This window comes from Triticum aestivum, chromosome 4A (genome assembly GCF_018294505.1).
Source record: "Triticum aestivum cultivar Chinese Spring chromosome 4A, IWGSC CS RefSeq v2.1, whole genome shotgun sequence".
NCBI lineage: Eukaryota > Viridiplantae > Streptophyta > Magnoliopsida > Poales > Poaceae > Triticum > Triticum aestivum.
This window is the reverse complement of record NC_057803.1, coordinates 537,721,784-537,734,750: the sequence shown is the minus strand read 5'-3', so window position 1 is coordinate 537,734,750 and position 12,967 is coordinate 537,721,784. Positions and strand designations below refer to the sequence as shown.

At 42.9% G+C, this 12,967-nt stretch overlaps 1 protein-coding gene across 1 annotated transcript; it reads left to right on the top strand.

The window, feature by feature from the left end:
- The first annotated feature begins 272 nt into the window (after positions 1-272).
- Positions 273-5,411, top strand: LOC123082229 (nucleolin 2-like). Its single transcript, XM_044504602.1, has 13 exons — positions 273-2,249; positions 2,415-2,486; positions 2,565-2,654; positions 3,087-3,235; positions 3,614-3,700; positions 3,805-3,906; positions 4,061-4,135; positions 4,221-4,325; positions 4,460-4,543; positions 4,620-4,679; positions 4,777-4,842; positions 4,915-5,058; positions 5,144-5,411. The coding sequence occupies exons 4-13, from the start codon at positions 3,212-3,214 to the stop codon at positions 5,174-5,176; spliced, it is 780 nt and encodes a 259-aa protein (XP_044360537.1). The 5' UTR covers positions 273-2,249; positions 2,415-2,486; positions 2,565-2,654; positions 3,087-3,211; the 3' UTR covers positions 5,177-5,411.
- The last annotated feature ends 7,556 nt before the right edge of the window (positions 5,412-12,967 follow it).

Below are 12,967 nucleotides of genomic sequence, written 5' to 3'. Positions count from 1 at the left end.
TTTTGGCAGTAGTAGCATTTTTCTAACCCGAACACATTTTTTCAACAGTAAAAAAGAACAAATTTGAAAGTTTTCCTGTCCCGAGTACCCTAGTTGGAAATTTCCCTGTCCGTCCCCAATTCGGGACGGAGACGGAAGCACTGCCACCGACCTCGTCCTGCCCACCCGCTCCGGATCCAGCCCCAACGGCTACCCACCAGCTCCACTTTCCTTCTATATCCGCCGCCACGCCACGCACGCCACCTCGCCGAAGCCGTGTCCGGCAAGAACAAGGCGCCGGCTGCAGCAACCGCCTCTGCCCCGGCTATAAAGGCGCGCCCTTTGGCCGGCCAGCTCCTCCTCTCTTCGTCCGGGCCATTCCCCCTCTCTTCGTCCGCGCCATGCCTCTCGCCTCGATTCGTCGTCGACTGGTGCCTCGCCTCCTCTCGCGCCTGGTTCTATCTCGCTCATCCTCGCTCGATTCGTCCGTTCGGATTAGAAGAACCAGATTTGGTTTTGCTCATCTGCGGGGTTCTTGATTTATTTGGTTCTGCTCATCCTTGCTGTCATTCGTTCAGAAATCGCGTCTGGTTCTTTCGATTCTGCTCGTCCTCGCCGTCGTTCTTTCAGAAATCGCGTATGGTTCTTTCGATTCTGCTCGGCCTCCCTCTCGTTCGTTTAGAAATCGCGTCCGGTTCATTCAATTCTGCTCGTCCTCGTTGTAGTTCGTTTAGATTAGAAATCGCGTCTGGTTCATTCGATTCTGCTTGTCCTCGCCGTCGTCAGCTTAGATATAATCTCCTCTGATTCTGCTAGCTCGTTCTCGCCGTAGTCCGTTTGCAATCGCGTCTGATTTGATTCTGCTCGATCCCCTGTGTTGCTGCTGGGTTCGTTACACCGATGCTCTCGCGTGTTCTTCGTGCCGTCTCGTCGGGGTATCCATGGAGGAAGCGAGCGAGCGTTCGGTCGGTTTGGGTCGTCTGGTTTGCGAACTAGCAAGTTTGTTTGAGAAACTTCTGCGTGCGCTTCTGTTATCTGAGAGGCACTCACGTTCCTGCATTTCTTGTTCGCGTCGGGTCGCGTCTGCTTTTGAAATTGGATTATGGTTTATCACGCTCGTTCAGATCGGTTCCTCTGTTCCATCACATGCGCTGTTCATCGGTTACTTTCTTTCATATCTCAAACGCATGCGCCCTTTGATACTAGTTGATGGATGTTCAGATCTCAAACGTTGCGTTGTCCAGATCGGTTATTCTGATTGAAATTGGATTGTTGACCCTATGTCGATTCTTATTCTACTTGTTGGATGTCCAGGGTGTTACTGCTTATGTTCTTTTCAATTGCTTAATTCTTGTCTTGCTTTGCTTATGTTCCCATATATTGTTATGTGTATTCAGGGGTGCTTAGGCAGAAAGTTTTACTAGAGTGCAAAACCATATAATTCCTCATGTTGCTGCTACTTCACAGTGCTTGAATTTCTTTATAGCTTTATCTGAATCACCCTCACAGCTCTAGAGAAATCAGTTTACTCATTCAAGTTCTCGAATTTCTTTATAGCTTTCTCTGTTGTGCCCCTATCTATGTCTGTTTCTTGTGTGCAAGTGCTCCATTCTGTGTGTCTGACTGTGTGGCTTGATGGTGAATATGTCTGGCTTGACTATGTGTGTGTGTGTGTGTGTGTGTGGCTTGACTGTGTGTGTGTGACTCGGTGTGGCTTGACTGTGTGTGTGACTCTGTGAATATTGCATTTGCTTGATGGTGTGGCTTGTATGCTTTGTTGAATGATTGGTTGTATAACTTGTGTTTTACACTGTTGGGGCATGATTGATTGCTGTTTGTTGAATGTGAACTCATATCTTGACGAATAATCATGTATGCTAACTTCGTATTGGTAGTTCCTGATCATAGGTAACACACCTATTACTGCTAGCTTGTTTAGTGTTGACTAACTATTCTTTTTTTGATTTTTTTGTGATTATGTCTTCACATTGCACTGCTCGATCCATATCGACATGCGCACGCTATCTGATGAGGATAAAGATGTAAGGAACTCCTCCCAAGAATCTCCCTTACTCCTTGTATTAACTTGGCGACTAGACTTTACATGTTAAAAAAATATTATTTTCGTGAAACTGGAGCTCCTTCCTGTAACCCATTATACGACTTTATGAGCATGAACCACTTTCAGGTTATGAAAAAATGAGGTGCTCCAAACAAGATTGACTTCCTCTCTCTCTTTCTTATACAATGCATGCAGAAGATTGCAGCAAGTAAGTAACTCATTATGTCGATATTTAGAGTGTAATACTTCACAGTGCCATCTTTCCCAACAGATTGAATTTTTTATATTGATATTTTGTTGAATAGCATCACATGTTTGTTTGCATTTCATACTTTAAATGCTCCTAACGTTGAGAGTTTTTTTCCTGCAATAGGCACATGAGTTCCTCTCAAAGTTAGGTGATCTTAGTCAAACTCTGTTTTTTGCCAAAATTGAGAATGTGGAGGTAATTTCAAGATATTATTTCAACATTCCTGAGCAACTTTGATTTGTTTACCACCTATTGATTCCTTATTCCTTGCAGGGCTTGAACCATTTTGACGAGATCCTAGAAGAAGCAGATGGTATAATTCTTTCAAGAGGAAACCTTGGAATTGATCTGCCACCTGAAAAGGTTATCTCAACCTTCGCAATGCATTATATCTTAATGTGTCGTCCTAGTAGTAAAAAAATTAGAGAGAATCACTCCAATGCATTGTTTCTTAAGGGTCGTATCTAAATGATATTGCACTGTAGAGAAAATTAAAGAACGAAAACAGGGAGTGCAAGAAAACGAGTTAAGAGCCGCATCTATATGAACATACAGCTCCACTCTCGTTCTTTCTTAATTATTACAGTGCCACATCAGCATTTTGACTATGATAACGTGCTAACAGCCAATCATTGTGAGTGCCCTTGGCAGTTGTTAAGGCATTTTGCTTGATTAACATGTATTTTTCCCATTTGCATGAAGCTTAGCGATGATTTTATGTGCTTTGTTAGATTTGCTCTTTTTTAAAATAAAAATCAAGGGTCTCTATTGAATTCTACTTTGTTCATTCTTTAGGTGTTCTTATTATTTCAGAAGTCTGCTCTGCACAAGTGCAACATGGCTAGAAAGCATGCTGTTGTTACTCGTGTTGTGGACAGTATGACGGACAAACCTAAGGCCTACTTGTGCGGAGGCAACTGATGTGGCAAACGCGGTGCTGGACGGTTAGTTTTTGCCTCTTGCAGATATCTTATGCTTTGGTGATCCTGTATAGCTGCTCATTACTGCACCCAAACAAACTATTAATGAACTTGAGCTGATCTTATTTTCCGAAAATATGAACATAACATATGGGTACACTCAGTTCTGAACTCAACCACCTAGTTCTGAACTCAGTTCTGAACTCAACCACCTAGCACCGTAATATGAATAATGAATCAGATGAGGTTAACAAGTTTGTACCTCACATATCTGAGACAATGAGGACTCCGTGTGCTCGGTCTCATACTTCCCATTGTTGCTATCATGGTTTAAATTTTGCGGAGTAGTGCCAGTCTGCACTAGCAATATTATGTTAGTCTTGAGTGTAGCAATGTATGCAGGATATGCTTCCCGCTAAAGCACCAGCAGCAGCCAAGAAGATTGAAGAATCCAATGAAAGTTCTGATTCTGAAAGCTCTGACTCTGAGGTATTCATTTACCTACCGACTTTGAAGTGGAAGCTTCATCATTTAATAGCATTTTAATTATCTTTTTGCCTGATTTCACCATGTTTCACTTCATTGGTTTTCAGAAGCCAGCTACTGAAGTGAAGAATTATGCGGTTGCTACTGCACAAAAGAAAAACCAGGAATTGGACGGCTCTGACAGTGATTCTGACGATTCATCAGATGGGGTAAGAATCATATTTCTAGCAATGCATGTCTATGTGAGATAATTGAGTACAAAAGCATAAAACATATTTCTTGCACTTACCATTCCGCTGATCTCGTCGTTTAATTCTGTGGAGTACTCATATTTCTTAGTCCTAACTGGAAAACCGTTTGCAGGATATGGCCACTAAAAAACCAGTAGCCAAGAAAGTGGTAGAATCCAGTGAAAGTTCTGATTCTGACTCTGAGGAGGTATCAGTCCACTAGTTATATGAAAACTAAGGCTTCATTATTCTGTCTTTATAATGTGATGCTAACATTTTCAATATATTTCAAGGATACCACTGCTAAACCAGTTCAATCTTCCAAGGTTGTTGTTGTTAAAAAGAATAAAGAATCTAGTGATAGCTCATATTCTGACTCAGATTCAGATACTGAAGAAGTAAGTTCTCTGTTGTACTTGTTTACTCTTGGTAACTTCTCTTTTGTGATATTTGTATTTCTTAAACATTGTTTTTCTGCTAGCAGATCTTTTATCTATGCCATCTTTCTAATGCGGTTACTTTCTATGTCTAGGATACCACTGCTCAAACAATTTCTGTAAAGAAAGAAAAATCTAGTGGTAGCTCAGATAATGACTCGGATTCAGATTCGGATGAAGTAAGTGTTCTGTTACTTGCTTACTCATGGTCACCTTTTTTGTGCAATGTTTAAAATTCCTCCCAATGTTTTGCAGCCAGCAAAATCTACTATTCCTGCTAAGAGGCCTCTGACAACAGAGAAAAAGAGTGAACATGTACGCATTATTTTTAAAATTTTATTTTCTTGAAAGCATTGTCTTCTGTGATATTTGTTGTACATTAATTGATCTTGTTGTAATTCAACATTTGCAGTCCAAGGATGATTCTGATGATAGTTCTGATGAGAGTGATGAAGAGTCTGCACTAAAGAAGCCTAAGGTACTTAATTTTTGGTGTTTGCCTTTTCATTTGAAGATTTTGCTTTATATTGCATTTCTTATTCTATCCCAGGATCCATCTTCTAGTGGTGCCATGCCAGTCTCTAAGGTTGCCAAGAAAGAAAGCAGTGGTGATGATGACAGTTCTAAAGAGAGCTCCAGCAGTGATGATGAAAATGATCAATCAATGTCAATGGTGAAGTCCAAGCAGAACGAAGTATGGTTTGAGTATATTTATGTTGTTGTAATTTTTCCTCTTATGTTTGATGGTAATTGGCCTCTAACTAGCTTCCTATTTTCAGGAACGAAGATCTGAATCATCCTCACCCCTCTAGAGAAATCGGTTTACTCATTCAAGTTCTAGAAATTCTTTATAGCTTTCTGAGTTTACTTTGGTCTTGCATGTGTTAGCTTTCTGTTTGTGCCCCTTTCTATGTCTGTTTCTTGTGTGCAAGCGCTCCATTCTATGTGTGTGACTCTGTGACTTTTTTTGTGTGTGTTGCTTGACTCTCTGTGTGTGTGCTTGACGGTGTGTGAATATGTGTGTGGCTTGACTGTGCGTGTGTGACTGTGTGAATATTGCATTTGCTTGATGGTGTGGTTTGTATGCTTTGTTGAATGATTGGTTGTGTATTGTTGCATTTGCTTGATGGTGTGGTTTGTAAACTTGTGTTTTGTATTGTTGTGGCCTAACACTGCCTTTGCCGGTCCCAAGCCCAGGTGTGAAAATGTGGAGGGAGCTGCAGTTACCTTCTTTGTATTGTTTGCATTACGAGTGTCGATAGAAATTACACAATTTAGGTTACTGTCCTAATCGAATAGTGAATCTTCACATGATTTGTTAGCATCTAGCTTTAAAATGCATCCTTCCTTGTTATAAACTTACTGATTCCTTTCTGAAGTTGTACGGGGTCAGTGTTTTTCTTATACGATACGAAAGGAAGCGAGCAACTAAGAATATAGGCCTATAAGGGTTCGATTTTTCTCCCTTTTTGCTTTTTTTTACGGTGCCTTCTCAGCATGACGCATGTGGTGCTTTGGTTTTACTTCTGTGCGTGATCTTTTTAGGTGGAGAGGTCTACACGTACAACACGTTTTGGATTTGTTTTAGAGTCCACTGCTTTGACTGTCTCCTGATGCTCTGACTGTTTCCATCTTAGGCGACGTGTGCTTTCTGGTTTCGATTGTGTCTCCTTGTTTGCCACGTATCAGTTTTGTATATCGGATTGTTTGGGCCGAATTTTCTGGGCTCTTCTCATGGTACGGGTGTGTTCCTTTCTTTTTTCTTCTCTGCTGCCTATAAATAAGTTATCTATATGTCTGTTTCTTTCCGTTTCTTATGTGCACACGCTTCATTGTGTTTGTGTGTGTGTGATGTGCCCCTGTCTATGTCTGTTTGACTGTTTCTGTCTATTTCTTGTGTGCATTGTGTGTGTGTGTGATGTGCCCCTATGTATGTCCGTTTCTTGTGTGCAAGCGCTTGATTGGGTGTGTGCTTGTGTGACTATGTGTATTACATTTGCTTGATGGTGTGGCCTGTATGCTTTGCTGAATGATTTGTGTGTTTTGTATTATTGTGGTTTAACACTCCTTTGCCGGTCCCAAGCCCGGATGCAAAAATGTGGAGGAAGCTGCAATTACCTTCTTTGTAAATTAAAATTTTCCATGGTATTTTAACAAAAAATTGTTGTGTATCTACAATAACACAAATTATGAAAAAAAAAATTGCCATGGTAGATGCATATGTCATGGTCTGTACACTAAATTTGCCGTGATCCGTAACTAAATTTGCCATGGTCCGTGACAATAAATTTAACATGAACAAACGAATTTGCCTGGGCAGATTCATAATAATAAAATTGCCATGCATGGTATTTTAATTAAAATTTCCATGTTTGTACGGGAAATATGCCTTGGTTAAAAAAAGAACAAATTATGAACGAAGAATGTGCCATGGCAGATTCATAATAAAAATTACCATGGTATTTTAATTTAAAATTTCATGTTTGTATGAGAAATTTGCCGTGTGTGTAAAAAAAACAATTATGAACAAAGAATTGGATGAGGCGACTCGGTGTCCAAGCTCATCTGCACTCGCGATGAAGAGAAAATACAAAAAAGAAAATACTAGAAAATCAGAAGGTTATGCTTTTTTTGCATGGAAGATAATTTGATGTGTGGGGTGCGTTCAAAATTTCAGATCACTTGGACAACTGAGTAGCTCTCGGCAATAAAGACAAATTTGGGGTCTGTGAAAAAGATTTACTATTCATCTATTGTTCTGACCCAATTTTTTTTGCTGAGAACTACTCATGTATTCAAATGATCTGAAATTTGAAACGCACCTCAAGCACTAAATTATCTTCCATGAAAAAAAGGATTTTTAAGCCTCCGCCGTCCCGTCGTCGCTCCCCGTGGACAGCACCTCCCGCCGATGATTCGTTGTTGTCTTCCTAGACCATGCACGTCGGCGGAGCATCTCGCTAGGGATCTGATCGTGTATGTGAGTTTGGGCAGAGGAGTGGAGGAAAAAGGCAGAAGTGGGGAAAGGACGACATAGAAGTGAGGGGGAGGTGGTGTTCGCGATTTGTGATTAATATCCTAGGGTCCAGACGACGTTTCAGACGCAACTTCTAAAAGGATGCTGGGCTTCTTAAAAATCTGACTTTCGCTCCCTATCATTTATTTAGCATAGAAGACACCGGTGCACACACATTGCTATATGGATTTTTCTTCCAAGAGTAAATGGATACAAAATAGCAGGCTGGCTCCTTTAAGTTTTAGAATACAAGGATAGATCAAAACCCTTTGGTGGATCCAAGCACAAGCATCACAAGAATAAAAACCTAATACGTACGCATTTAACAAATACTCAAGCTCACCCGCAAAAGAAAAAAAAACTCAAGAAGGAGTTAAAACTGTCTCGGGGTGGCGGTCGGAACCTAAAGCATGGAAGAGAGCAAGCTCGGCGTCTCCATCCCTATAATGGTGAGACGACATCGGATGATGAGGGGGTCGTGTTCGGCAGCAGTGTTGAGCGGCGGCAGCTTATATTCGACTTCGTAGCTGGCATCGTTGAACGTGTGTGTCTTCTTACTAGACTCATAATTGGCGACCCCCTCAAACTCAAAGTTGAACTGGGCCGTCGTTGCCGGTCGGTAGTGGTCATCGTCACGGACTAGCAACACGGACACGCGTTCCTCGTCGGGCCGGTACCCATTGGGGTAGATCTTGAGGAACCATGTGATACCGCCTACGCTGAAGGGTTTGGAGTAGGCGCACTCGGAGCTCCGCAGCGTCGCCTTGAGCTGGAGAAGCTGTTGATGGTGAAAGTGCAGTGCCCGGCCATGGCGGGCTCCAAGTCCACGGCCTCGACCTTGGAAGTGGACAAGTTTCCAAGTGGCCACTCGGTTGACTGCTGGTTCACGGACAGCGTCCACCGGACGGTCAAGGCGCCATCGCCGTCGACGCAAGAGGACGCCTCCATCTCCCTCATGTTGACCAGCATGTGTCCGTACTCGCTGTGGAACATGGTGCGCTGGCCAGTCTCGTCCAGGATTTCAATGGAGACGTCGGTGGCCGAGGCCGAGCATGGGTCTTGCTTGTCGACGCAGGTGACCATGACGCACCCTAGGTGGCCCCTAGGGTGCACGTTGACGTGCCACAGGTTGCCGCAAAAGTCGACCGTATCAACCGTCGTCATCTCGAGGTACTTGGCGACAGGGACGGTGACGACGCGCGTATTCTTGACCGCCGGCGACGAGCGGCTGGCAGTGGCGCCCATCGGAATCGATGGAGTTATTCAGCCCCTCTTCTCAGAGTAGAGCAACTTCCTTTTGGAGCGGTCTCAAAGTAACAATGAGCAAAGTAATCTAGCACGATCGTAGCGGAGCCGTCCGTCCCCGTGCCTCCTTATATAGCGGAAAATCAGGTAGAAACCGAGACGGCGTCGCGTGCGTGGCTTTCCTCGCTGGAAGTCGTCCTTAACCGCCCTGGTGTTTAGCCTTTTTTTTTAGCAAAGCCCCGGTATTTAGCTGGCTTACCGCGGCCCAGGAGAATCCAGGTTTTCTTTATTCCTTTTGAGTGTGGGCCTATTTGTCACTGCAGCTGACCGGTTACGGCTTGGGCTTTGGCTGGAGGTTCCCCTTGCCGCAAAAAAGTATTATGAAATTCACTATATGACGCACGAGGCATTTCCTATTTGGCGCTGCAGGCGCCGGTTACTGTTGTTTCTGCAAACCGGCGCCTGCAGGCGCGTCAGCTGGGCCGGCCCATCTAGGTTTTTCTTCTGTGTTTAAAAAAGAAAAACTCAAGCGAACTGCGCTGCTCTCGATTCGAACCCGCGACCTCATCGAGCAAATTACATGTGCAACCACCACATAATCCGACTGGGTTCTGTTATAATTGAACTTTTTACCTTTCTTATTCTTTCTTTTCCCTTTTCAGTTTTTCTTTTTTCATTTTTCGTTTTCTGTTTTTTTTGTTTTAAAAGGGTGATTGTAAACCGGTGAACTTTTTCTCCAAAATACGTTTCAAAAATGCATGGCATGTTTTCAATTTTTGTGAACTTTTCTAAAACAATATGAACTTGTTTTCAAATACAATGAACTTTCTAAAAAATGATGAACTTTCTTCGAAAATACGATGAACTTTTTTGAAAATTGATGAACTTTTTTCAAATTTTATGAACTTTTTTAAAGAAAATTTGATGACATTTTTTCAAATAGGATGCTTTTTTTCAAATTTGATGAACTTTTTTCAAATATGATGAACTTTTTTGAAAATTGATGAACTTTTTTTTTCAAATTCGAAGAACATTTTCGAAATCACTGAACTTTTTATCAAAATTGATGAATCTTTTTCAAATTTGATGAACTTTTTGCCAAATTCATGAACATTTCGTAATTTGGTGAACTTTTTTCAAATTTGATGAACTTTTTTGAAATTTGATGGACTTTTTTTGAAAATTGATTAACTTTATTTTCAAATTCGATGAACTGTTGAACTTTTTTGTATCAAAATTGATGAACGTTTTTCCAATTTGATTATTTTTTCTTTTCAAAATCTCTATAGATTTTTCTAATTTGATGAACCTTTTTTGTAAAATCGATGAACTTATTTCAGGTTTGTGAACTTTTCTTTCAAAATGAAGAACTTTTTTCAAAATCACGATCTTTTTCTGAAATAATTGAAAAAAAATTAAGTGATACAGTAGATGAATGGTTCTGTGTAATAAAATGGTGCTGCGACCTTGTTATTAAGTATTTGACTCTAATAATAATCTGAAACGGCAGGTAGCTCATGTGGCTGCTTGCGCTTGTTTGTGAACTCGACGTGGTGAGTTCGAATCATGTAGAGAGGAAAATACCTTTTGCGTTTTTTCCTTTTGCGAGCTGCGTTCGCTAGTCTGCGCGTTTCCTGAGCCGCCCCAGTGTGGGGGACCTCGTGGGGCGCTGCAGGCGCCAGGAGCGCGAACCGGCGCCTGCAGCGCCGTATAGGAGCTCCCCACGCACGATGCGTCAAATTGCTAGAGTATCGCCGAAATCACTAATTAAAGAACACTCCACTCTTTCAGGCCGTGACAAGTGGCGCACATGCAACGCGCCTTGTCGCAATCTGAGAGTTTTTCCTTTTGCGAGCTGCGTTCGCTAGTCTGCGCGTTTTCTGGGCCGGCCCAGCGTGGGGGGCCTCGTGGGGCGCTGCAGGCGCCAGGAGCGCGAACCGGCGCCTGCAGTGCCGTATAGGAGCTCCCCACGCACGCACGAGCGCTGTAGGCGGCAGGAGCGCGAACTGGCACCTGCAGCGCCGTATAGGAGCTCCCCATGCACGATGCGTCAAGTTGGTGGAGTATCGCCGAAATCACTAATTAAAGAACACTCCACTTTCCCAGGCCGTGATAAGTGGCGCACATGCAGCGCGCCACTTGTCGCAATCTGAGAGTTTTTCCTTTTGCGAGCTGCGTTCGCTAGTCTGCGCGTTTTCTGGGCCGGCCCAGCGTGGGGGGCCTCGTGGGGCGCGGCAGGCGCCAGGAGCGCGAACCGGCGCCTGCAGCACCGTATAGGAGCTCCCCACGCACGATGCGTCAAATTGCTGGAGTGTCGCCGAAATCACTAATTAAATAACACTCCACTTTCCCAGGCCGCGACAAGTGGCGCACATGCAGCGCGCCACTTGTCGCAATCTGGGAGTTTTTCCTTTTGCGAGCTGCATTCGCTAGTCTGCGCGTTTCCTGGGCCAGCCCAGCGTGGGGGGCCTCGTGGGGCGCTGCAGGCGCCAGGAGCGCGAACCGGCGCTGCAGGCGCCGTATAGGAGCTCCCCACGCACGATGCGTCAAATTGCTGGAGTACACCGAAATCACTAATTAAAGAACACTCCACTTTCCCAGGCCGCGACAAGTGGCGCACATGCAGCGCGCCACTTGTCGCAACCTGCGAGTTTTTCTTTTTTTCGTAGATCTGTTTATTCAAAACGTTTTATCTTTTAAACCGTGCGTCCAAATCTCGAACCGTTTTCATCATTGAATTTCTCGCGTCGAGATCTTCAAAACTAGATCCCATGTTGATAGGTTTTGATGAACTTTTTTTTATGAAAAAATGAACGAAAAAACCGGACAAAAACCCAAACCGGGAGCACGGTTTTTTTTTCTTTCCGAAAGAGGCACGCCCGTGCCTCTCGCAAAATCACAACTATGCTTCTCGTGAAAGCAAAACCGTGACTCTCATGTAAGGAAAAAAACAGAAAACGCGTTTTTTTCCGTTTCCGAGAGGCACGGCCGTGACTCTCGCGAAAGCACAATCGTGTCTCTCGTGAAAGCAAAACCGTGACTCTCGCGAAAGAAAAAAAAATAAAAAACGCGTATTTTTTCTCCTTTCCGAGAGGCGCGGCCGTGACTTTCGCGTAAGCACAACCGTGCCTCTCGCGGAAGCAAAACCGTGACTCTCACGAACGAAAAAAAGAAAATGCGTTTTGTTTTTCCCTTTCCGAGAGGCATGGCCGTGACTCTCGCGAAAGCACACCTGTGCCTCTCGTGAAAGCAAAACCATGACTCTCGCGAAAGAAAAACAAAATAGAAACACGTTTTTTTGTTTCCGAGAGGCACGACCGTGACTCTCGCTAAAGCACAACCGTGTCCTCTCGCGAAAGAAAAACCGTGACTTTCACAAAAAAAACGCGTTTTTTGCGAAAAAAATTCCGAATTTTTTTGATTGAAAAGCTAAGAAAGACTGGGGGAAAACCGAAACATCGAAAAAACCCGAAAAAAAACCGTTTAAAAAGCCGAAAACACGTGCGGAAAAATAAAAAAAAAATAAACAAAATCCGAAGGAAACGTCTAGAATGCAACACGTGACAAATGGCTGTGAGCGCACCAAATAACGCTGATCGTTGCGAGGCTCCTGAAGAAGCGCTCGTTAACCAGTTGCTCCCGAGTATCGCACAGGCGCGAACGAAGTGAGCCGGCCCACTTATGACGCTAACACAGGCCACCGCTTCAGGAACGTTAGGGAAGTTGCTAAAAAAAGGAACATTCTGAAAGATTCTGTCCGGTTGTTTACATGATTTTTACTGTTTGTTTCTGTACTGGATTTTCTGCTTTTCTTCTTTGTTATTTCTTTTTCGTTTTTCGTTTTTCGCTTTCCATTTTTCTGTTTCTGTCTTCTCCTTCTCTTTTCTTCGAAACATTTCACAAAAAGTTCGTGATTTCATAATAATGGTTAAAATTTGAAAATATGTTCATGTTTTTTTGAAAATGATCGCTAATTCGAATAAATGTTCTCATTTTCAATAAATTCTTTGAGTATTCAAAAACTGTAATCGTTTAAAAAATTGTTCATAGACTCCAAAAATGACCGTGTTTCCAATTTTTGCTCGGAGTTATAGAAAAATTTCTCTTTGCTCATATATTCAAATAATGTATGAGTTTTTTAGAAAAAAATCTTCACAAATTTGGGAAATGTTGCATTTAATGAAAAGACACATTTTTTCAACAAAAAAAATGTTCGCGTTTGAAATTTAAGAAAATGTTCGGATCTGCCACTTCCTTAGTTCTTAAATGTGCACACTGCCTGTTAGTCAGTAAGGCTCAGGAGCCTCGTGGGTAGCCACCCGCGATACTATCGAGATGTTTT

Coding starts and splice junctions, on each gene's coding strand:
- LOC123082229 (XM_044504602.1), top strand. CDS start 3,212: ATGTGGCAAACGCGGTGCTGGACG. Junction 3,701..3,804: donor CTGAAAGCTCTGACTCTGAG/GTATTCATTTAC, acceptor ATTGGTTTTCAG/AAGCCAGCTACTGAAGTGAA. Junction 3,907..4,060: donor CTGACGATTCATCAGATGGG/GTAAGAATCATA, acceptor AACCGTTTGCAG/GATATGGCCACTAAAAAACC.